Source organism: Triplophysa dalaica, chromosome 4, assembly GCF_015846415.1.
Source record: "Triplophysa dalaica isolate WHDGS20190420 chromosome 4, ASM1584641v1, whole genome shotgun sequence".
Taxonomy (NCBI): Eukaryota; Metazoa; Chordata; class Actinopteri; order Cypriniformes; family Nemacheilidae; genus Triplophysa; species Triplophysa dalaica.
Window position 1 is genome coordinate 25,334,902 of NC_079545.1, and position 23,453 is coordinate 25,358,354.

The following is a 23,453-nucleotide window of genomic DNA, read 5'->3' on the forward strand; positions in this document are numbered from 1 at the left end:
TTTGTGGCCTTGATCTAAAATGCTGAATTGAAATTCAATTCTGCTGAAGTTAACCATGAGCTACAGCTGGAAAATGCATGATGGATGACCACACTTGTTGATTCAGCACTTTTGTAAAAATCCATTGCGGTAAAGTCTTACTGTATATACTGGACCAAAGGTAATCTGAAATGCTGTGAATGAAGAATTCTGACCACATTCATGCAATTCAGTACCAAACCTGACCGTATTGAATATCGTTTATTGTTACTATTTTATTTTTTATATGAAATGTGTGTTTTCAGGGTAAATTATGCGAAATGCGGGATTGGTTATGTGAGAGCATTTTTCCATCACAAACAAGTCCATTTTATCATTAACATTTTTTTCCCTAAATTGTCTCATGTGATTTGTTGGTCTGGACATTCAAAATAAATTGCATAAAATGTCCCAGATTACCGTGATTAAATTTTAGTGATTCTCAGCGTCAGAATGCAAAGACTAAGAGACACTCTTTATAAAGATTTAAATAACACTCAAAACTAAGAGCAAAACTTTCTAAGAGCTTGTGCATCTCTAAAATAACACATTTTCAATGTCTCCGAGTGGTTTCTTTTAAAAAGAATAAGTGTAAATCTAAGCCGTATAGTCATTGAAATGTTGATGCTTATTTTGACCCAACTCAGATCAAAATCACAAACCCATTTACCGTAAGCATATTTTAAGGAACTTTAAAGATAACCTCACTCACAAATGTGTGACATTCTGTCTGTAAATGTTACATTTCACATCCATACTATGTTTTTTTCAGTTGACCAAGGCTATGCTTGAGAATGAGTTTCGAATGTGAGAATGGAGTTCAAAACATGCTTCAGTTTGAACCCTTGTATGGTTTTAGCATTAACCCTTATTACTTAGCCAATGTTGAGTATGATGATATTTATGATATTCTATTTTTTTTAGATGAGATATCTTTTTTCAGTAACATTTCTAAAAAGTTTTTGGTGAAAAATGTGCTAATATTGTGTAAAAACATCTTTATCCTTAATAAATATACATTTCTCATGTTAAGAAAAACATTTAGATACAAACACCACATAAAGGTTATAGTACATGGATGAAGAATGGAGATAGTCAATAGATTGAGAAAAATACTGTTTAATACTTAGATGCAAGCCAATATGTTTGAAAAAATAAAATGAGTAAATACATTTCAATATTCATCTGAAATATGTTTTCTAATGTTAAATCTGACTGTGCAGGTTTATTTATATATCCTGCATACCAATACTCATATGTAAGATGGCTGACATTATAAAAGTCATTCTATACCAAAACAGGTAGTGAGTTCAATTATAATATATTTGGTTTAAATCATTTAAGATCATGACATGTGAAATGTTGCATACTAAATGTGATTTTGCTCCTCTACTTTAAATGTCCTACATGGTAATGTGTACTGTTACTGTTATCACAATGAAGCAGAACCTCAGCCTGCAGTGGTTTATCTTTAAATCAATATCTCTGAATCAGATGTTAGGCCCCAAAATCTTCCTCTAAACAGAGTTTGCAATGATTTATCGAACAGAATGACAGAAATTGAATTAAGACTTCAGATCAAACCCAGGAGGGTAATTCCTCTGTTGCTGGGCAGCATGTCTTTATCTGTGAGCCAGATAAAGCTCATTATGTTTCAGTCTCTTAAGAGACCCTCATTAACAAATCATATCTCAGTTCTTTAGTCGCTAGAGGCAAGTATTAACATGCTAAACCAATATGCAGAAAATAATATTAGTCTTATATATAGTACTCAGTAAGGAAGGTAGACTTCTTATTTACAGTGATTATCTACAACTTTGGGGAAAACATCTTTTTAAAGAGAAAGAGAAAAACAGAGACAGATAATATGCATCCTAGTACAGACCTTGAATTGAATTTGTCCTTTTCACTTCCAAGTGAAACAAGAATAGATCCTTTCAGATAATTATATGGCACTTAAATTGTCACAGCTCTTCAATGGTACAGTGATACGTAGTTCTACAAAATTTTGATTTAGGATTTGTGTGTCTTCTTATGCATAGACATTATACTTTTATCCGCTCAATTAATTTGCAGAAAGGAATAATCCATGAGAAAAATGAATCCTTTAATTTTAGTTGTGTGATTCTGACAGATTTTAGAGGGTTTAACAGTGTCAAATGTGGAAGATCAGTACATTACAGGGTTGGCACTTGGCAGAATAAAGGGACAGTTCACCTAAAAATGAATTGTGAATCATGAAGTATCCACTCTTTAGTTGTTCCAAATCTGTATACATTTCTTTGCTTGGACGAACACAGAGAAAGATATTTGAACGAATGCTTGTAACCAAACAGTTCTTGGGTACCATTGACTACCATAGTAGGAAGAAAGAGAATAGTAAAACGTGCCCCAGAACTGTTTGCTGTCCTACATTCTTCAAAATATCTTCTTTTGTGTTTAACATTCAACAATTTGTTCAACAATTTTTCCTACTATAGTCAATGGTGGCCAAGCACTGTTTGGTTATAAGCATTCTTCCAAATATCTTTCTCTGTGTTCATTAGAACAAAGAAATGTATACATTTGGTACAATGGGTAAAAGATGACAGAATTGTTCTTTTTGGGTGAGCTATCCCTTTAAGTTAACAGTCAACAGCTTTCATTCCTTGCAACAAGAAGTATCAAATATTGCATCTCATATTGCATCTGCCATCAGATAATGGTTTTACTTATTTACTAAAACATAATACCAAATACTAAAATATTTTTCTTAATAAATGAATAGCACTTGAAGTATCTGCCCTCAGACTGTATATTCGTATTCCCTTTCTAGAAAAATCTACTTCTCCAAATAAAATGAACCTCTTTAAATTCCACCTCACTAAGAAATAACAACCACCGCCTCTTTATGAAAGCTGTTTCGACAAAATTATCTTTCAGTACATGAACTAAGCAGGGCTCTCAGCCTGTATCCTGAAGGAGGTGGAAAATGCCACTTTTAGTGCCTATTATAACTAAAATCACAGTAATTAAATACAAGGAATGGAGAATCACAGCAATTACGTCTTAAGAAGCATCTAATTTTTGTGTCTTCCATTAACATCCAAACATAAGAGGCTTTGCTATATACAGCAAGAACACTGCGATAAAATGACATCTAAACAAAGGTTTTAGAATCTGAAATGTTTATAGAGACACGTCTTAAAATGTAAGAAATGTAAAATCTCAAAATGTATGAGTCGAGATGGCTGTGCTGTAGACATGCTGTTTATTGACAAAAAGAAATATTCAGTCTATAATATAAATACATGAACAAAAATATACAATAACAGAAATCAGAAATACCGAACATGTTCTAAATGTCTAGTGTGATCACCAACCTTTGAAATGGTATCTCTTTTCTGTAAAGTGTGACTTCCAGGTTGTTTGAAATCCACATTTCTCTACAGTATAGAGGTCACAGTGGGCATACAAATGTTCTAATGCTACATACAGCACCATATGTCTTAATAGAGTTAAAAAGCAATGTTTATGCACTCTCACCCCAGCTGCTAAATTAAGATACACTTTATGTAGTTTACTTCCAGTAATCCAGTGTTTCATTGACCATACAAGGAAATAATTGCCAGGAATCCAGTGGTTTCAACTTATTGCATCATTATTTAAAGTGTTTTATCTCCATGTAAACAAATTACTTCTGAAGGGAATTTCCTGAGTATAAAAACATTTATATAAACAATTATATTATTACATACGTCATGATTAGGTAAAACACCCAAAAGATATACATTGTCGTGCCATCAAGATATGCACACCACACATTTCTATCTGTAGGATGTTGTCTCAGTGCCATAATAAATGCAGATATACAAATAATGTAATAAATAAACTTCCTTGCAGCTATAAATATGTTTAGTCTACAAATGTATATGGTAGCAAAATATTAACCGTATGAAATTAATTCAGTGTAACATACTGTCTCTGTAAATTCAACCACCATACGGGGAACCGCAATTTTGAGAGATATTTCCATTTGATCATATAGCTATGATTTGAAAAAATGTATACATTTTAAATATAGCATGAATACACTTTTTCAACAAAACATTTAATTAAATGATACATTTAAGAGATATATTGTTGAAAATTTGAAATAATTTTGATCTATTTAGAAATTTCTGGTTGCCAAACATGTCCACCAGTGGTTAACTGTACGTTTAAACTGTCATGAGTACATTTGATTTGAGGTAGAAACAAAAGTTATTATTACAAAACACCCAGCTGCACATGTGCCCTTACAAATGACTGTGAATAAAGCAAAGAAATTAAAAATAAAATGAAATAACTTATACAATTTTGTAAAATCCAATAAAAATACCATTGTCAGTACAATTGTTTCATAACTTGCGAATAGCTTTAAAAGTAATGCTTGAATCTTCAACTGCCTGTTCTTTCATTAACAAAAAACATTTGTTGTGTCAAAATTTAAAGAACATCATGGGCTTATGTTTTAAACTGGATCTTTAAAGTGTGCCTACACAGTAAAGCATCCGTTGGGTGTGGACATATAAATCCAAATATGTCCATGAAAAACTGTGTACGCACATTTCAGTGTCTATTTTGTGTGTAGTCATCAGAACCAAATGCTGTTTCTAATATGCAAATTTATGAACAGCACTGTATATGGCTGCTGTCCTTCTGAACCTTGTATCTCCGTATTTTGCGTTTTTTGCAATAAATCATTATTATTAGTCACCCTTTATGTTTTTGCGATAAAATGTAATCAAAAGTGCTGGTCAACTTCAACCCAGTACTCACACATTTAAAAAGTACAGTGTTTTTTCCATTTCCTGAAAAACAGCAAAGTTGGAAATACAAGGTTTTGGAAGGACAGCGTCGATTTCCAAATGCAATGTGGCACCTCCTAACTTGTAGTGTTTCATAACAAATGTTACAAATACAAATTACCTTTGTAAAACCCCAAGCTCATTACCTTGACAATACAGTAATGGATCTTAAGTTTAAAAAGCTATGTACAGACTAAGGTCACACCCAATACTGATTATTTCGCAGGGTGGGGTTGGTTGTCCTACAATGCTGTGAAACTTCAGGCTCCAGGTCTCCAACAAAACACAGAGACATTGACTGGTCATACGGGGAGTTTTCACATCTGGTTTGCAGTCTATTTACGGTAGAACTTCCAGATTTGCTTGGATTAAGAGGAGTGACAGTCACAACAGGAACAGATGAACTCCACTTGGGCTGATCCTGATTGGATAGATCATCTGGCTGTGGTGGAGGAAGTGATTTACCCTTCTGCTTCTCAGGATTCTGCTTGTTCCTCCAGTTCCGCCTGAAGAGCAGCATCGACACAACCACTATGATGACCAGAAGAAGAAAAGCAAGTAGAGGCAACAGGATAATCATTGATTTTGGGGAGTCTGTCTGGGTTACAGATTCCACTTTCACTGGGGTGTTATTTATTGGATAAATCTCCTCGCCCCCCTGTGTTGGTTTAAGCATAGTGGTATGTATGTCATTGCTGTTTGAGCTACCCCAGCGGTTCCGACTTTTGAATCTTGATGTAGATTTGGGCACCCGTTGCGTTGGCTGCGCAACGGAATATGCGGAAGACAGAGTAGGGTCTTTCGCCGTGGTCTGGTTATAAAAAACGGGTCTCGTTGTGGACATTGAGACTGTTGACATCTCAAGTGTGGGAACGTAGGGTACGATAATGAAGGTGAAAATCCCTCTGGCAGGTTGGACATTATTAGCTTTAAGCACAAATCCAAAGGAATCATTTAATTCCTGGATACCCGTCAGGTTCGCCCTCAACTCAATGGCCAGTTTCTTCTGTAGTAGCTCGCTGAAAGTGAAAGACTCCACAGATTCGGCGTTCCCTCCCTTGTTGCTGGTTGTCCTGACAACCCTGCCATTTTCAGGAGGTGATGTAATTTCAAACAATGGGTCACTACTGCTCAACAAAGCCAGTTCTGACACATTCAGAAACTCTGGTTTGAGCTTATTGCGAATTTCATTTTGAAACTTTGCCCCTTTTATGTATTTAATGAGGGGTTTCACTGTGATATTACATACTTGATTGCTTAGGTTTGCTTCTGATGTAAAGGCAGTAAACTCAAAAGTATCATGGGAAGATGTGACGTTGACCATGTGGTAACTTAGCTTTTGCTCCTGGAGAACATTGTGACTGAAAACAGTGACCTCCTCCTCATTGTCCTGGAGAAGTTTACCATATTGTGGAGGTATTGTAATTTTATAATGGACAGTAGTGTTCTTACCATTTGTGACTGCAGCTAAGTGTGACTGTGTAAGTGCCACAGTGGTACGTCCTTGGTCGATTAACACTTCTGTGTTGTTTGCAAGTGAAACCGTAATCTTGATTACTTCCAGATTGAAGAGTTTATATAACGGACGATGCTGGCTGTCGGTCACGCTGAAGTAGAACGCACCGGATGCTGGGCTGCCGTCGTGGACAAAGAACAGCTCTCCGTTATTGATCTCCTCTTGCGAGAATGCATCCACCGACTCATTCAAGCGCTCCGCCAGAGCAAGAAAACCATTGCTAGGTTTGCTAATCACGGTGTACTGGATTTCACTGGGTAGATTATCCGAGTCCACAACATTTAAGTTGTCGGGTCCAATAGGAACGGTGTCCCCCTGAACAACTTTAAGGCTGGGGGCTTTGGTCTTCAGAACCGGGGGCTGATCATTTACAGGGGTAATAGTGATGTTGAAAGATTCGGACACCACATCAGAGTCGTCTAGGGGGCGGTTTGGTGGCTTGCTCTTCAGGTTGAGAAAGACGTCAAAGTCAAAATGGTCGCAGGTGGTCTCAGAGTTGTCATGATGATATGTGATTCCATACTTGTTAAGAATGTACTGAGAGAAATTGGGTTTTTCTTTGGTGAGATTTCGTTCCCCAACGATGACGACGCCATGCTGGGGTAAAGATGTGACCTGGTACCAAACCTCATAAGAGCTGTGTTTAGATTCAGACAGTTTAGTCATGAGATTGGATGCATCCAGCAGCGATTTGTCGATAAGCACCTTGTCTCCCTCAGTTACTTGCACACCTAAACGACGAGAACAAAAACAACATGATGATGACAATGTTTTTTAAAAAGGTATTGACACTATGACAAAATTAGGACTTATAAGTTATTTCTGTTTAACAGAGAAACATCTTTCCTGTAAGTTTAGGACAGCATTGTTTTGTAAATATGCACCCGTGTTCATAAATGTAGCATTTGCAATAAATCATACATGATATATTGTTTCTGTCAGATTCTTAAACTGTACCTTTGTTTTTGAGGAGCACAGATCTTCGTTCAGATCCCACATGTTCGTAGGAAATGTCAATGTCAAATGTTTGTGTTTCAAGTGTAGCAGGAGGGCACGACACTGTAAATGTGAACTTGTCAAGTGCCGCCCATCCCAAAGAGGTCAAATGACTTTGTTCATATGCCACTTCACCCTCATCCACCTGTAAAGATTACAGTTCCATGAGTCAAATATATTTTCTTCAAAACTCAAAGCATAAGTAAATGCTATTTTCCTTCCACCATCCGACACATCCAATCCTGGAATAAATCTTAGCCGTGACTGTAAATGTGTTTTCTTCGTGTGGCTCATTTATTTCCTGGTGTTACTTTCTTTCCACAAACCCACATTCAGCAGCACAAGCAATACCAACTTCTCTCATCACAACTATCCAGAACATTTCATATTTAGCTTTTGCCTATTATGACATACTATATCAATAAAAGCATAACAGTCTCTTAGTTAAAGCTCATATAAACTCGTAATTTACTATGCATGCTGTAGACCTAAATAGAGCTTACCATTTGTTGTGTGAAGGATAAGATATCTGTTGTGGACTTGTCTGCTTGCACTTTGACCAGTTTTCCAAATTTTGGTGGATTGATTGCAGTGAAATAAATGGTTCGGTTTGTGACACTCTTATCGTCATTAGTTACTGCATGAAGAACCTCTTTTGAGATCAAGGATAAAGAGCCTAGATGAAAAAAAAAAAAATCACCTTTAACTACTGAAAACTTCCAACAACGCCAACTGTCTGATGCATATAAACAAAACCACATTTTTTGATGCATAGCAGCTTATATGTTTTAAATGAAAATGAGAAGTATTTTTAAACAAACTTTTTGCAGAAGTGTTTCTAAGTTTGAAAGTGTGGAGGAGTGAAAAGCGGAAGATACTGATAAATTTGCTTTAATAGAGTAAAACCATGCTGCTTGAACGCAGGAAGGATATTTCAGGATCTTGTTTCACATCACTTTTAGATTCGTGAAGTGAAGACCCAAGAAAACTTTGAAAGGATTTTGCTTAAATACACCAGCATTTTGCGTAAAGAGTTGCCTTTAAAGTCTTAAAAGTTGACTTTAAATTCCTTGAACTTAAGTCTTAAATTAATGTTAAATTAATTAAAAGAGCCATGAATTAAGATCACAATTTTAACCCGAGCTTTTGTTATATAAGAGGGAATCGTTTCCACGAGAACATCATGTAATTGTTAAAACTGAAAATGCCCTTGTTACTGAGATAACATTTGTTATTGACACCAGGCCCAGCGAACGTCAGGTTCTTGAATGCATCTTTCTATGACGACATTGATATGTTGAACACCACCTCCATCGAAAAATATCAACAACTACTTCTCTGGCCCCGCCTACTGGTTTGCGCATGACAATTCTGAAGTATCACAGGTGCCGCGGAAACAGATAGAACGAGCAAGCAATAAACAAACATGCCATTAAAGATAGTTAAATACTGTGCCACCTCTGGTTGTGGAAGAATACAGTCGCTGATTTATGGAGAGCCTTAAATTAAAAAGCGGTGCTGTGTCGTCAATATTGGATCCGATAGGAATGGTGCAGCAATCTTATGTGAGTAAAACATTTTTGTACTATGCGTCACTATTGTTTTGTTAGAGATCGCTTGATGTGCTATTACCTGGGGACCTCTAGTCATTTGTAATACTTGCAGAGGTTGTCTCTGATCTTAAGCTCGTGCGAATCGGAATCTCTGTGATTTGGTGGGCTCATATATCATTTTCTAAGGTTTTATCCACCGTTTGTGAATAACTGTGAATGGTGCAAATGTGTAACCTAACGTTACGTCTCTAACCATATTCACAGAAGGCTACAACTACTCAAACTGCTATTCAATCAAAGCAGTGGGCGTTTAGTTATAAAGTCTTCAATGCGGCCCATTGCAACCGAGCGTTTGCAGAGCCGACCTCAAAACCAGTGTAGAAAATAGCCTACAAAACAGTTGATTTATCTGCCCAGATGAACTGTTAACCACAAAATTAGATCTAACTAAGTAAACTTCTTAAGTAAAAAGGGTTTATTTTGATTTCGACTGGATTTTAATGGAAAGAGTTCTTTCTTTCATGTTGAAAGAAAACATATTAAAGTTCATCTCACTTGTTTTAACAATTGAATGAGACAGTGAAAACTAACTGCAAAAGGCCACAAGAAAATGTTGACAGGAAGTGGTATGGAAAAGCACTTGTCACACACGGACATAGAACAGCTCTGTTTTTTCTTCCAATTATATAATATGAAAATAAAATCAACAGTAAAGAGCAACTAGAGAATAACATTTAATGAAAAGGTAAAACTAAAATTAGTTTTTTTAAAGCCGAGCTATTTTTCTGAAACATTAAGATGCTGTGTTAGACACTTTTTAGTTCATTTTTGCTACAGTCAGTCAATTCTAAAATTAAAAACACATGTAAGAGCTGTTTCTTAACTCAGACAAAGCAAATTTGGGGAATCTTTTCTAGCTACCAATATTAAATATGGCATATGACTAAGTGTTTCTAATTTAAGGAAATGACTGTAGTCTAGAAACTTTTTACTGGGATCTGTCTACATGCTCTCCACTGAGCTATTTATAGTCTGAGAATTAAAATAGTCCTGTTATTGCATAGATTGGTTGCACTGCAGGGCTGTGAAACACTGTGTAAATGTTTAGGGAGGAATTAAGAATTCTTTACGGACGATACAATTTATGTGGTGACTACAAGTTTGTTGACTTTATCCTGAGCGGAAAGGAGGTGTCGATCTGGTGCACTAATTTGGCATGCCAGTACACCAGATGCTAAACCAACTGTTGTGTTATGTAGTTTTAACTCCTTAAAACCAGATGGAAAGCCTAACTGCTTTCTAGCAGCCTCACTGCCTATAAGATCATGTGATGTATGTTTGCAGGAGTCACCTGGAAACACATGAAGAGGTCCAGCTTTCTCTAGTTTAAGAACAAGGGCACGAGCCATAATACTGAATATTTGCCTGGGAGCAAAGTTCAAACCATCGTTTACTTGGAAGTTGAAGCCTCCTGCCATAGGACCTGAAAGCAGAATGGAGTATACATCACTAACACCAGGAATTTAAACAATTTAGTTCATTGCACCATGGAAAAACAACCAAATATCTTGTCACCTCATTTAATGACTTGGTTTTAGTCATTACACCTTTAGAACATCCAATGTTCAAGATAAAACTTAAATTGTCATTCATATAGACATAATACATGTGTCATGAATGACTCCTAAAAAGGACATGAGATGGAGAAAAATGGTGGTATGATTTAAAACAAAACACTGCCATTTAGTGGTTAAAGTTGACATTACAGAGATCTTGACAAAACATTTTTTTGACATCTCACCATTATGAAGAAAAAGCAGCTGCCTCTGAGCAATGTGAGCTTGAGTAAAGTTCATAATTGGTCTATTGGGCCTAGCCAAGTGACCATTGCTGGGTTGGGTGATGATGTACTCCAGCTGTTCTGGGGACGTGTCTTCATCTTCAGCGTTCAGATCATCAGGGATGATCTCAGTGGTTGAGTTAACCCACACCTGAGTGAACACAAACAATAGTTTATTTATTCAGACCAATGATCAAGTAGAGGAAAATTCATGTTTTGTGATACCATCACAGAACAAATGAAAAGTTTATTTCCAAAACAACTTTTTCAAAAATCATTATTTTTATAGTTATAATGTTTTTAATGTGTTTTATGGTGCAAGTAAGCTGTATTTTTATTTATGGCTCAAATCAAAACAAACCAACTGCAGTTTGATTGATATTAATTGGAATGCACAATAAAAAAAAACACTTTTAAAGAATTTAAAAAACTAAGTTATCTTTTTTTTGGAAATAAACTCTTCATATGCATTTTAAGGTCATGTATTAGATTGTATACTAATAGTAATACTATGAGTAACATACACTTCTGTCCTGGTGTTGCTGAAAGGGCGTATCATTAGATCAACAGGACTTTTTATAAAGTTCAAAATGATAAATATAAAGTGATTTATGTAGTTTTTTATTTGGGATCATGTTCCTGTAATTGAAACTTTTTTAATCAACTTCTGTTTGATACAAAAAAAACTTATTTCAACCATCAACTAACATGTCATGTTTGCATTTAAACACATGCATTTTATTCAAATGCGTTTCAAATGTATTGGTTTATTTAAAAAAGGTTTAAAAATGGCTAATCCAGGTGGCCATTTGTGATGGCAGAATCTGAACGATGGTAAAAGTCCTATTTAGGGGACAGACATTAACAGAATAGTTAAATCATTTAGAAGAAACTGAAACATTTCTCAAAACATCTTCTTTAGTAAGTCATAAATGCACTGAACAACCTCAGGGTGAATAAACAAAGTCAGAATTTGACATAATATCCCTTTAATGCAGCCAGAGATCATTTCGGTTTTAGGGCTCTAATATTTAAAAATACCCTAATATTATTATTTGACTATTATTAACTCTAATATAAACCTCTTTAAAGCAATGCAATGCTGAAATCTGACTCAACATTTCCAATAAAGGGGGAATGCCTTCTTTTTAAAAGTTTACATAGTGAGCCCCCTTGTGGGGATTTTTAATATTTGGACTATTGTGTTTAGAAATAACATGTAAAAGCATTTACTTACAATATTAGGACATACAGACATACAGCAACCGAATACAAAGAGGCTATTGAACATGGTGAATTCCATGTTAGGGGACCTGCAGTGTATGTATATATAAAAAGCTCATTCTAAGGTAATCAAAACACAACGCTTCAATATGTAAGGTCTTTATACACTTCTGAAAAGAGAGTTATGTATATTACATTGCATTTCTGTCAATAAATCCTCCAAAAAAATGACACACTTTAAAGCCCGGCTCGGTCTGTTCGCGATTTTGTCCCTGGAGGTTTCAACAGAAGATGGGTGTGAAAATTTGGAAAATCCCGGCTAAAACGGGTATGATTATAATCAGAGTTGCTTTTCCACGCTGGGAGCAACTACGGGAGTAAAGCGTTTCAAAGATCATGCCATGGCAACTTCTGGACAGGTTGGTACATGTTATGATTCGATTTTTATTGGTTTTGATAATGTTGCATATGTAGTTTGTGGACCTTTATGTATAACATCTTTACCCAGCGCCTATTGGTAACTATACTGCATCAAATCCCCTTTTAAAGGTGTTGTTTATGGTAGGGGTTATCGCTATTGTAGAAACGTTATTTACTTTGTACTGTAACATGTTCTCACTGGTGAAAGAGACATGATTTCATTTGAATTGATCCAGGAGCTTCTGGTTTGTGAGCGTTCATGTGTTTTGGAGGATGCGTGCCTTTGGACGGCAATTCGGATGGATGGTGGGATCATGATTAAAGTTAGTATTTTACCGAATCGTCTATTCAGCCTTTAAGATGTAGTGAATTGTTGACATGGGTTTTAGAAACAACAACTTTAATTTAATTATTCTGTGACTTCACTGAGAACAATGCCGATTTCTCACGTCACCAAAACAGACATAAAATAGTACATAAACCTTTAACCAACATAATTTCACTGGATCTACAGAGTTAGATTAGACACTCAGCTGACCTCAGTATAAAATATAAAAAGTGAGGTTTATAAATAGTCATCTCACCCTGAGAACCTTGTTGGCAGTAACAACAGGAGACTCATCATTGACGGCTATGACCTGCACATACACGGTCCATGGTGCGCTGTGTTTTCTCAGATCGGTGTCATTTGCAGTGACAGTGAAACTATCTTCCAAAGTTTCGGTATTGTCATGGACATAGTATATAAACTCCTGCTCCACCTGATTCAGTGCCATGCAAGAAATAAGAAGGCAAAGTTATAGAAGAAGCGAAGAGGTATCATAAAGATTAAATGCTAAAGTGTATTCTTTCAGCTCCATTGGTGCCAAATGGAATTGCTTAAAATTGTACCTGTTTCCTTGTAAAGTATGTTGTGGGCATCCCTGGAAAACGGGAATTCTCGATGCGGCCGTGCTGGGGTCCCTCTGAGACGTGATACACAAAGTTTAGCCCAGAGAAATGTGGGTTGGTGACTCTGATGATGTCCTCAGTGAGTGCTTTAGACGCCCCTTCCTTCAGACTGATATTGGACACCTTAATGGGTATGAGGAGTGGGATAATATCCACAGACACGATGATGTCACTGATCTCTGCGACCCCATTGCTGGCCTCTAGGGTGAAGGAATCATTCACTTGGCCAGGTGTCACCTGTATGTACTGAATGTTGCCAGCATTAACATCTTGTTGGGAAAAAGTCATCCACAGATCTTCCTTAGTCCCTTGGTATTGATCTTTACTTTCAAGAAACTTCCGCAGGTATCCATAAGATGGAGTTCCTTTGACTGTGAAGGTTATTTCTGAAGGAGAACTAGCCTCGTGAGTGACCTGAAGAGAAATATGTTTTTGAAAGCATCATATCATATATAAACTACAATGACTATTATCTAAAACAGAAATATTTATACATCAAAACCAATTATGACCAAATTCTACACTTACCTTGAGTTTACTGCCTATAATCTTGATTGGTTTTCCCTCCTCTACCAGTAAAATCTTATTATGAAGGATAACCGGTGGTCTTTGATGACTTTCCAGATACACTTTTACCAAAATTTTAGCATCACACTTCAGCCCCTTCACTTCCACTAGAAGTGTAAAAAAGTCAGCCAGATTTCTGCTGTTGTCATGATGGTAAGACAAGTAGCCGTTCCTCAGGTCACGCTGGGTGAATGACTCTGTCTGGCTGTCATTTAAATACAGACGCCCAAGTTTTGGAGCCTCTATGATCTTAAATATGATTTCGTCATCACTTCTGACATCAAGGTTTGTATCCACACTAAAGTTAGCTTGACTGAGACTCTTGGTTTGGCCTTTCTGAACCAAAAGGCCTGTGTTGTTGCCAACTTTTAAATAAGCATCCTGTGCGCTAATATCCAACAGTGAGGAAACAAAGTGTTTGCCATCTGACACGAAGAGGACAAAGCGACCAGAGGTCATCCCATGGTGAATAAACAACACTCGCTTCTGTTCCAAGTCTTCCTGGCGAAACTGGTACAACTTGTGTGAGGTGTCGTTAGCAAGAACCAAATCACCTATTGGGATACCACGCCTGGTGTAGACAAGCTCCCCATCACTGAAGTCTGAGTCGGCATCATAGTAGCGGAGATCATCGATGGTAAGTAATCTCTGTCCATTTCTGACAACGTGAAAAATCTTGTCTATGACACGAACAGGTTTTTCATCATTCACTAGCTGTATAGAAATGTTGAAGGTGCCCTCCTTGGAGCCAATATCATCTATCACAGTCATCTTGGTAACTGGACTTTTGGATGATATGAATGTAAAGTTATCAAGATTTGTTTCACTGTCATCGTGAACATACATAATACGCTCCTCCAAAATGTCCTGATTGGTGAATGACAGAATATTATCAAATTCTTTGGTAGAGTCTGACAGATTGATTCGTGTTAGCTTGCCATGGCGTGGAGCCGTTGTGACAGTGTAGTATATTTCTTTAGTGCTAATAGTTTCAGCAAACAGTTCATCTTTTGTAATGAGTTTACTTTCACCTTCAAGAAGAGACAACCCATTGTTTTTCATGAAAACGCTGTTGGCATCTGCTTTAATGTTGATTTTGAATATGTGACTAGCAGAATGTGCGTGCTTTGAGAATATCTGGAAAACAAATTCATCACTGGTGTCCTCGTACAATCTATCTACCAGTCTGTATTCAACCTTCAGATCTGTGATGTCTCTTTGACAAAATGTGGAATTCTCATCCAACTTTGTATTACTCACTACAAGTATTCCTCTTTTTGGTAGAGTCAACGATCTAAAATGAAGCTCATCCTCAGACAAAGTTACACCACGTGCTGTTACATACAAATGTTCAGAATCAATTACAGCACTTCTTGTTTTATCCAGTTTTATCGCTTCATTCTTCTCTAACGTGTAGTTTATCCACTTCACTCTAATGGGAAACACTAGCTCCTCTGTGGCTCTGGAAGCCACTGTGACTTTACACTTGAAGAGATCCGAGCTATTGCTCGTTTGAATGGACGGGTAAGTGTTAAGGTATCTTAAGCGTTCCTTCTCAAGAACTCTTTGAGAAAATGAGCTGGTGATCTTCCACTCTCCATTCGAATGCAGCCTTTGGAGTTCACCGAATTTTGGTGGCTCGATCACATCAAAACGAATGTCAACCACCTGCTTCACTGCATTTGTCCAGATTGCCAGTTGGTCGGTGCTTATTAGAAACATCTCTCCTTGAGTGACTTCCAGACCTGTGTTGTTGAAAATTGTATACTTCAGTCCCACGGCCATGATTCTGAGCACCACTGTATTGCTCACTTTCTCTCCATCGCTGACTCTCAGCACAATCCTGGAGTTCCTCACTCCTGTGTGGACGTAACTTATTTTACCTTCTGCAAGAGCCAAGTGAGAAAAAGAGCTTTCGGCTTTACCGGGGTTGTCTACGTTTTCCAAATACCCCGCATCGGCATTAAGATTGCCTAAGACTGAGTAAACAAGTTCTGTGTTATTGCTGTCGATGTCTATGGCCTTCAGAACATCAGTAGTCAGCTTCTTCCTAGAGTTCTCAAGAAGAACAAATAGATTCCCTTCCGGCAGACTCAATTCAGGGGCATCGTTGGTTGGCGTGACAGTAACATTATAACGATGCAACTTGTGTCCCTTTAAATAGCCTGGAACCTCCTTTCTGCTACTGGAGAACAAAGAGAACATAAAAAAGTCCTGTGGATCTTCAGATCCTCCATGGATATACATTACTCTGCCATGCCACAAATCCAGCATGCTGAATGTATGCTCCACCTGGTCCTGGTCCACATCAAGCCTAAGCTGACCATGCACGGGCTGCTCTTCAATCCTAAAGATGATCTGTGACTGGCGGATACCAAGGTTCTTGAAATCAAGGTTTACTTTAATGTGCCTTGAATTCAATGATGCCCGACCACCTTCTGCGACAACAAGGTTCTTAAGATGAAGGAAATGATGTCCATACTTCTTAACAAGACCTTTAGCTAGGGTTGAGACATCGAGGGGAGGCAGCTGAGTGACAGTGCCAACAGAAGTCATGTGAAGGGTTGCCGGGCTGACTGTGGTGCTTATCTCCAATTCCTTTTCAGGTTCACAGCCAACAGAGATGTCTTTAGTAACCACAGCATTAGGAAGACCCATTTTAACATTATTTACTCTAATGTTCCTGAAGCATCCTTTGAAGGAACCACCTTTAACACGTTTTCCCGCCAGTGAAGAGAGGCCCACCTTTCTGACCTCAGAACGTGTGCTGTCATCAATTCCCCCGAGGAAAAGCCAACCTTTCAGATGAAAGGATTTGGATCTAGAGCTAATGCTGGACATTAAGGTCTCTCCGTCTACTGTAAGCTGGAGGCTTTTTGAGGTGAAGTAAAGCTTGATGTCATGCCATCTATTGTCATTGATGAAGGCGAGAGAACGTAGTTCTGTTTTTACTCCGTCTTTACCGATGACAGCAACAATCAGTCCTTTCTGGATCTCCAAGGCTATGAAATCTCCCTGTCGTGCGGAGTTGTACATAACAATCCCTTCTTCGGCTGAGGTGTGGACTGAGCTTTCAAAAACCCATTCGTGTTGTGCCGTCCACAGAGGAAGGGACACGTAAGCTCTTGAGCTGAAAAAACTCATGGGATCTTCCTCATTTGCGAAAAACTGGGGGCTGCATCCAAGAGAAACCTCATAGACGTTTTTAAATCCGGAATAGGGCCTCAGTGAAGAAAGAAGGTTGTGTTGGTTAAATATTACTTCATCAAGGCAACCACGGAAGCCATTGAGATCACTGGCCAGGTAGGGCTGATCCAAACCTCCAGTACCACCCACGTACAAACCAATGTTGATGTCTAGCTGCTGCTCTGGAGTTGGCATTTGCAAGCTGCTCTGGGAGTGGTTGTCCACAGTCAGCGTGACGTTGAGATACTCATGAAGAAGCTCTGCAGTGTGCCAGGCCAAATCATTCAGCTGGGTTCCACTGTCTGAGAGAAGGATTTTTTCCTCAGAGCCCATGTCCAACCGTACCTGTGAATAACAGGAGATAATGTTCTTAAATGTTTCTAAACTTTAATTCCATAAAATGAATGTCTCTATAGATCCACACATATAAGGGCAAATTTAGAGTGCTTTTATGCCATCACGCCAAACCGTCACTGCAACAAGTACAAACTGTTCTCGGCAGGGAATTTTCAGCATGGTTGTCTGATTGTGATGAAAGAATGCGTGTAGTGATGTCTACTGCATTTCATACATAAATGAAGTGTCATATTATACATCTATACTCCAAAAATGTTAAATATGTCTCCTACTGGAGTCCCTCCAGTGAATCTTGGCCATTTCCACCACTGATTTTACTTTAAATTTTTGTGACAGCAAAAGCAAACTTGTCAAGGCTTGCAGAATATATGTAGTTTTTTCTAAACAGAAAATTATAATCTGTGATTTACTGGAAAAGACTTTCAGCCAAAGGACAGGAAAATGTGTTGAAGTGGTATAAAACATGAAAATTTGTTGTTTAAAAGTTACAACATTTGTTCAGCTGTTTGTAGCTCAGTGGTAAGAGCGTGGAGTTAACAACGCATAGGTTGTGGGTTAGATCCCAGGGGTTTGCACATACTTAAAAAACAAATGTATAGAATAATGCACTGTAAATCACTTTGGATAAAAGCGTCTACCAAATGCATAAATGTAAATGTACTCGCACTCAGGCAATTCAAAATCTAGGTGACACGGTTTCTTTAGAAGAACAGTAAAGATTTTAACTGAAACTGTTATTCTTGGCGATGTATAAATTGCAAATCTATAGGTGCCTTTAAAAAAAAAAACCACAAACAACATAAACTACCTTAAATCCTTCGCCTCAGGTAAGAGCTTCTTGTGTCTGTATGTTGCCTGCCTCTGTTTTTGTCTCTTAAAGAATTGGGACTTGAGGACTTGAATCACAGACGACCACTGTTTCAGCTAAAAATCTTCTTAACTGTTCTACTGGGGGAAAAAATATCACCTCCATGATTGCTAAGGGTGGGGGAATTTTCATTTTTAAGTGAACAATGTCCCAATTCAAATGTGTTTTGTTCATCTCAAGGTTGTGAAACATGTGTTTCCCCAGCAGACCTCAACAGAGTTCAAATGAGCTGGTCTATTATAGCCCAAAGGTAATATCTATGAATGTATTCGAAGTCTAATGTCTGAATGTCTAGTCTAACAAGAGAAATATAAACACTAAAATTCACTGCAGATATCCATGCACGCCTTTTGAACTCTGTGGAAGTTGATTTAATCTGCTCTAGCACATCCTCCATTCCTGCATCCACTTCTCTCACATGTCATTTTAGCTCACATTCTTTAGCCTGCAGGTCAGTGCAATTATAGGGTTTGTAATGTAAACCTTAAAGCGGCCCTGCAACGATGTGTCATGCATTCTGACTTTTCATGCTTAACATGGTCAAAAAACGAGTTATTACGTAGTATTTCTGTTCTCAATACACTCTCCCAGCGATCGTAAAAGTCTTCGAAAGTTTTTTTCGAAAATATAAAACTGCTTAATATCAACTTTTCTTAGACCCTTACTGGACAATAATACCGGGAAAAGCACAGGGCACGGCCAAAGGACAGCAGGAGAAGGAGCATGCACAGGCGTCACTTTCACTTGTAAGCAGGAGAAGGAGAGAGAGAGCATACGTTCACGAAGTTCAAGTGTTTGTATATTCACTGCATTTGTTTGATGAATGTTATATAAACTGTGGATATAACGGTGGATTTGGAGATCGTTTGAAACTGATATATGGAACCGTCCCAGCGCTAAAAGATGCCGGACATGAACCGCATGCGGTGAGTGAAACTGATGTCTGTGTTTTACAGCATTCATAAACAATGGGGGGAGAGACAGGCGTGAAGCGTGACCTCGCCTCGGTGCCTGGATCAACTACGAGTGATTGAGCAGTGAGCACAGAAACACATCTTTTCGGGTGAGTAATTCAAATTAGAAAAAAGTATTACTTTGATTCCTTTCAGTTATTTTAAAGACAAGTGTCAATTCAGGGCAGGTATATCAATGTCCTGTGGAACAGAAGTCGGAAACATTTTTACAATAGCTCAGAAATATGTACTATTTGCACAGGATTAGTATTACCTGGGGAACTCTAGTCATTTGTAATAATTGCAGAGCTATAATAATAATTGTAATTTTCATCTAATTTTTATAACGTTTAACGTTGTGTGCGTACGAGATCAGATTGGCACCATCTCCGCCTCAGATGGCTCCAGGAAAAACCCGGTGTATCATTAATATATACCATGCAACTATATACAAACTATAAGCAAAGCCTTGCCATCATATCTTGGAAATAAGTCTGTAAATTTGAGTAAAATCACAGGCTTAACTTATCCTGAGGCAATGCGCCACATGAAATACAGATGACACATCTGGACTCTTTTGAGATATTCATTTGAGCACATAACTAGGGATTTTTAAGGTCCTACATTGGTTAATGGAGTGTCCAACAACACGTTTATGTACATAGAAGGTGTAACAAAACACTATAATTTCATAATAATAGGCAGTTATTCTTGACTGACTCTCAAATGATTTGTTTCGCGATTCATCTGTCTAATCCACGAGTTACAGTGTTTAGGTCAGTCCTAGCAAAACGTAGGCGTGGACTATATGTATAAGTGTAGTTGACTCCCTTTTTCCAAGCCAATAACTTTGTTATTCATTCAACTTCCGATTTACAACTTGGCATACTGTAGCAATCGCACATGATACATCATTATGGATTAAGCACCTACAGAGTTCTTTTAAAGTGTTTTAAGGTTGGATGACTGTCATGTTTGGCACTCATCCATCCTTACAAAGCGTGCATGATGATATTTTCTGTGCCATCGTAAAGTAATTGCTGGCCTCTACCCGGCCACCCCTATGAACAATCTCTGGCTCCACCACTGACAGGATGGTAATAGGCTACATATATTTTTAACTGTGTTGGTTTATCGAAAAGCTTTTCAGCTCCAAGTCTGTTCTAGTTTAACAGCCAATTTTAGCCTATATTAGATTTTTTAAGCTTGAGTGCAATACATGACAAGTTTGTGCATGTAGTTTTGTTGGGATACCTCTGAGGCATTTCTGAGGCTGATGACGGTGACTGTTGTGAAGTATTGTTGTAAAGACCTACCTGCAGTCTGCCAGCATTCATCTCCAGCAGGATGAAATCAGTCTGCCCTGCAGCTAGGAAAAGCAGGCCGCTCTGACTGGAGGTGCGGAAGCGGACGTGCAGTGTGTTACGGCTAGACGACTCCATTCCTTTTAACTGCACAAATCCATCACCATAGAAAGAAGCTGCACAGAGGAGAATTTTACTGATTTTTTCTTGCTCTGAAAGCTGCATGTGTTAAATTGTAAATTCTGTCATCCTTTATTCACCCTCTTGTCATTTCAAACCTTTATGACTTTGTTCCACAGAACAAAAGGAAGATATTTTGAAAAAAGTTGGTAACTGAACAGCACTGGCCCCCAATAACGTCTATTATATGGACGCAAAAGCCAATGCAAGTGAATGGGGGCCAGTTGACAGTATTCTTCAAAATATCTTCTTTTATGTTCTGCAGATAGTCATACAGTTTTTATTTTTGGGGGATCTATCACTTTAATATCACTTTAATTCATCTTATGCAATACAATGTCATTTCTATAAGCTGCTACACGTAAGCAGAAACATTTTAATAAATTGACCCAAAATAAATTTTGTTATCTGAAATATAACTGATTCATCAAGACAGACATATTTTCACACTGCCTTGCCATTGTGAATAAAACAGAAACACTTCACTTCCACGGACAGGCCTGATGAAACCAACGAAGAGCAGTGATATCCATGTGCTTGTGCTGGCATGCTTTGCCCTGACAGCACCCTGCTCTCAACATAAAAGACTCTGACGTGGCCACATTGTCTTAGCTCCGCTGTCCATAGATGGAGCCTTGGACGCAGCTGTTTTTCAACTCAGCCAGTCCATGTCACCCTCTAATCTGCAGTAATGTGTTGTGCACTCTCATCTGCACTTCTCCTCAAGTGTTACTAGCATTAAAGCCTCTAATTAACACAAAACACATATTTTGTTTAACAGAATGTAAAAATTATTTGTGGTACCATTGATAATTGGTCCATTGCTATCCGTTAGCCTTTTAATAAAGAAAATCTCATTAATTTGAATGGCCTTTGTTCATAAATGTAAGATAGCATTGCATTGCCAACCTGTATCACGACTGTTATGGATTCAAATCAGATTATCATACTGATGCTCATTTAAACTATATCTACAGTTGTAAAATTGGAAATTAAATTGAAGAACCACATTTGGTGAAACCAGAAGTGACAGAGAGGAAAAAGACTGGAACACAATGCTATCTCTAGTCTATTATTATCACAGTAAAGAGTAAAAGTTAAGCATCTGACATGCCGGAGATTTTATAGGTCTGGACACTGCACTCCAAAACTAGACCACAGAAGGCATCCTTATTCTTCAGCAGAGCAAGATCTTGAGAGTTCGGTGAAGATGACATTGGAAAGCACGATTTCAACTAATCGGCAACTACCTGTATATGAATAAACATTTGACAATCACTAAGAATATGTTTATAAAAGATATATTGCCATATTTTCCCATGACTTTTCTTCTTCCACTTTTGCTTTATGCCTTATTATGCAAATGTATTATTCATTCTTTATAGTGCATTAATACAAGCACTTTTTTCCTTTTCTTGGCCTTTATTTAACTGCTTGGCAAGCTGCGAATATGAGACATGGTGAATATGGGACATTAAAACCTACAGTCACAATTCTATAGAATTTCAATGCACGGATATTGGATTACTTATTTTGATGGCACAGGCAATGACCATAAACACACTTAAGGGTGAAATGCAAACATTTACATTTTAATGTATTATTAGTATTATCTTCTTAACATCTAAAATAAAAACGTATACTATTTACTAAAGAACCAGCATCAGCCATAATTATGAAATTCTAGGGCAGGCTATGGGCACCCCTGTCCACCCGGTGCGTAAAAACGTGACGTATATATTACCTATTATGCCTAGAACCAAAGACCATTCGCTTTGCTCATTGATGCCCCCAATTGAAATGTTTTACACAAAGTTGAAAGGTGGTTTATGCATTCCTTGCAGTTGCCATACTTGAACGATCAAGAAAACTTACCCCCTTGTGCGAGTCCGACAAACAGCAAAAGCAGTCCGATTAAAAGGGTCGCCTTCATTTTAACATCAATGCAGTGTTTATTCCGCTTTAAATGCCGAAAGGTTGTGCTTCAAATTCATTGTGTAACCAAGTTCAATGGGGCTCGATAAGTAACGTTACTTAAAAATCGTTTCACAAACTTGTCTACTCGAGCAGCGAGCAGGGGAGTCTACAGCAGGACAGAGAAACTCCGCCTTCTCAAGCTTTTCTCTCACTACAAATACTTACACCCCCCCCCCTGACATCCTCCAAACACGCATTTAATGTAAACATTTTACGTCACTCGATCTTGTGATAAATAGGCTATAACACAATTAAAACGGTATAACCAGTACCTATTAAGTTATTTTGCTTTTACATTACGTTTACATTTAAGGATTTGGCAGATGCTTTTATCCAAAGCGACTTTTACCTACTAAGCAATTGCCAGCATATGATATAATGTGGTCTAAACAACAGATACATTTGAACATATGCAGTGTTGGGTGTAACTAGTTACTAAGTAATTAGTTACTGTAATTAAATTAAAGCTTTCCTGTAGCTCAGTGGTAAGAGCATTACGTTAAGGTTGTGGGTTCGATCCCAGGGGATTGCAAATACCTATGTAAAATGTATAGGATAAAGCAATGTAAGTCGCTTGAAAAAGTAAAGGAAGGGATTACTCTTATTTTTTCTGTAATTTAATTACAGTTACTTTTGATGTAATTAAACTAAATACTTTGTGTAATATATGTGTGAGCAATCATGGAATTAAGCTAAACATTCAAAGTTTAACTT

General features: G+C 37.7%; 1 protein-coding gene across 1 annotated transcript; it reads right to left on the bottom strand.

The window, feature by feature from the left end:
* Nucleotides 1-3,263: 3,263 nt before the first annotated feature.
* cspg4ba (chondroitin sulfate proteoglycan 4ba) lies at nucleotides 3,264-22,830 on the bottom strand. Its single transcript, XM_056747035.1, has 10 exons — nucleotides 22,638-22,830; nucleotides 20,595-20,758; nucleotides 13,876-17,445; nucleotides 13,288-13,761; nucleotides 12,981-13,157; nucleotides 10,714-10,903; nucleotides 10,264-10,395; nucleotides 7,863-8,035; nucleotides 7,321-7,504; nucleotides 3,264-7,094 (listed from the first exon to the last, which is right to left on the bottom strand). The coding sequence occupies exons 1-10, from the start codon at nucleotides 22,693-22,695 to the stop codon at nucleotides 5,047-5,049; spliced, it is 7,170 nt and encodes a 2,389-aa protein (XP_056603013.1). The 5' UTR covers nucleotides 22,696-22,830; the 3' UTR covers nucleotides 3,264-5,046.
* Between the last annotated feature and the right edge of the window lie 623 nt (nucleotides 22,831-23,453).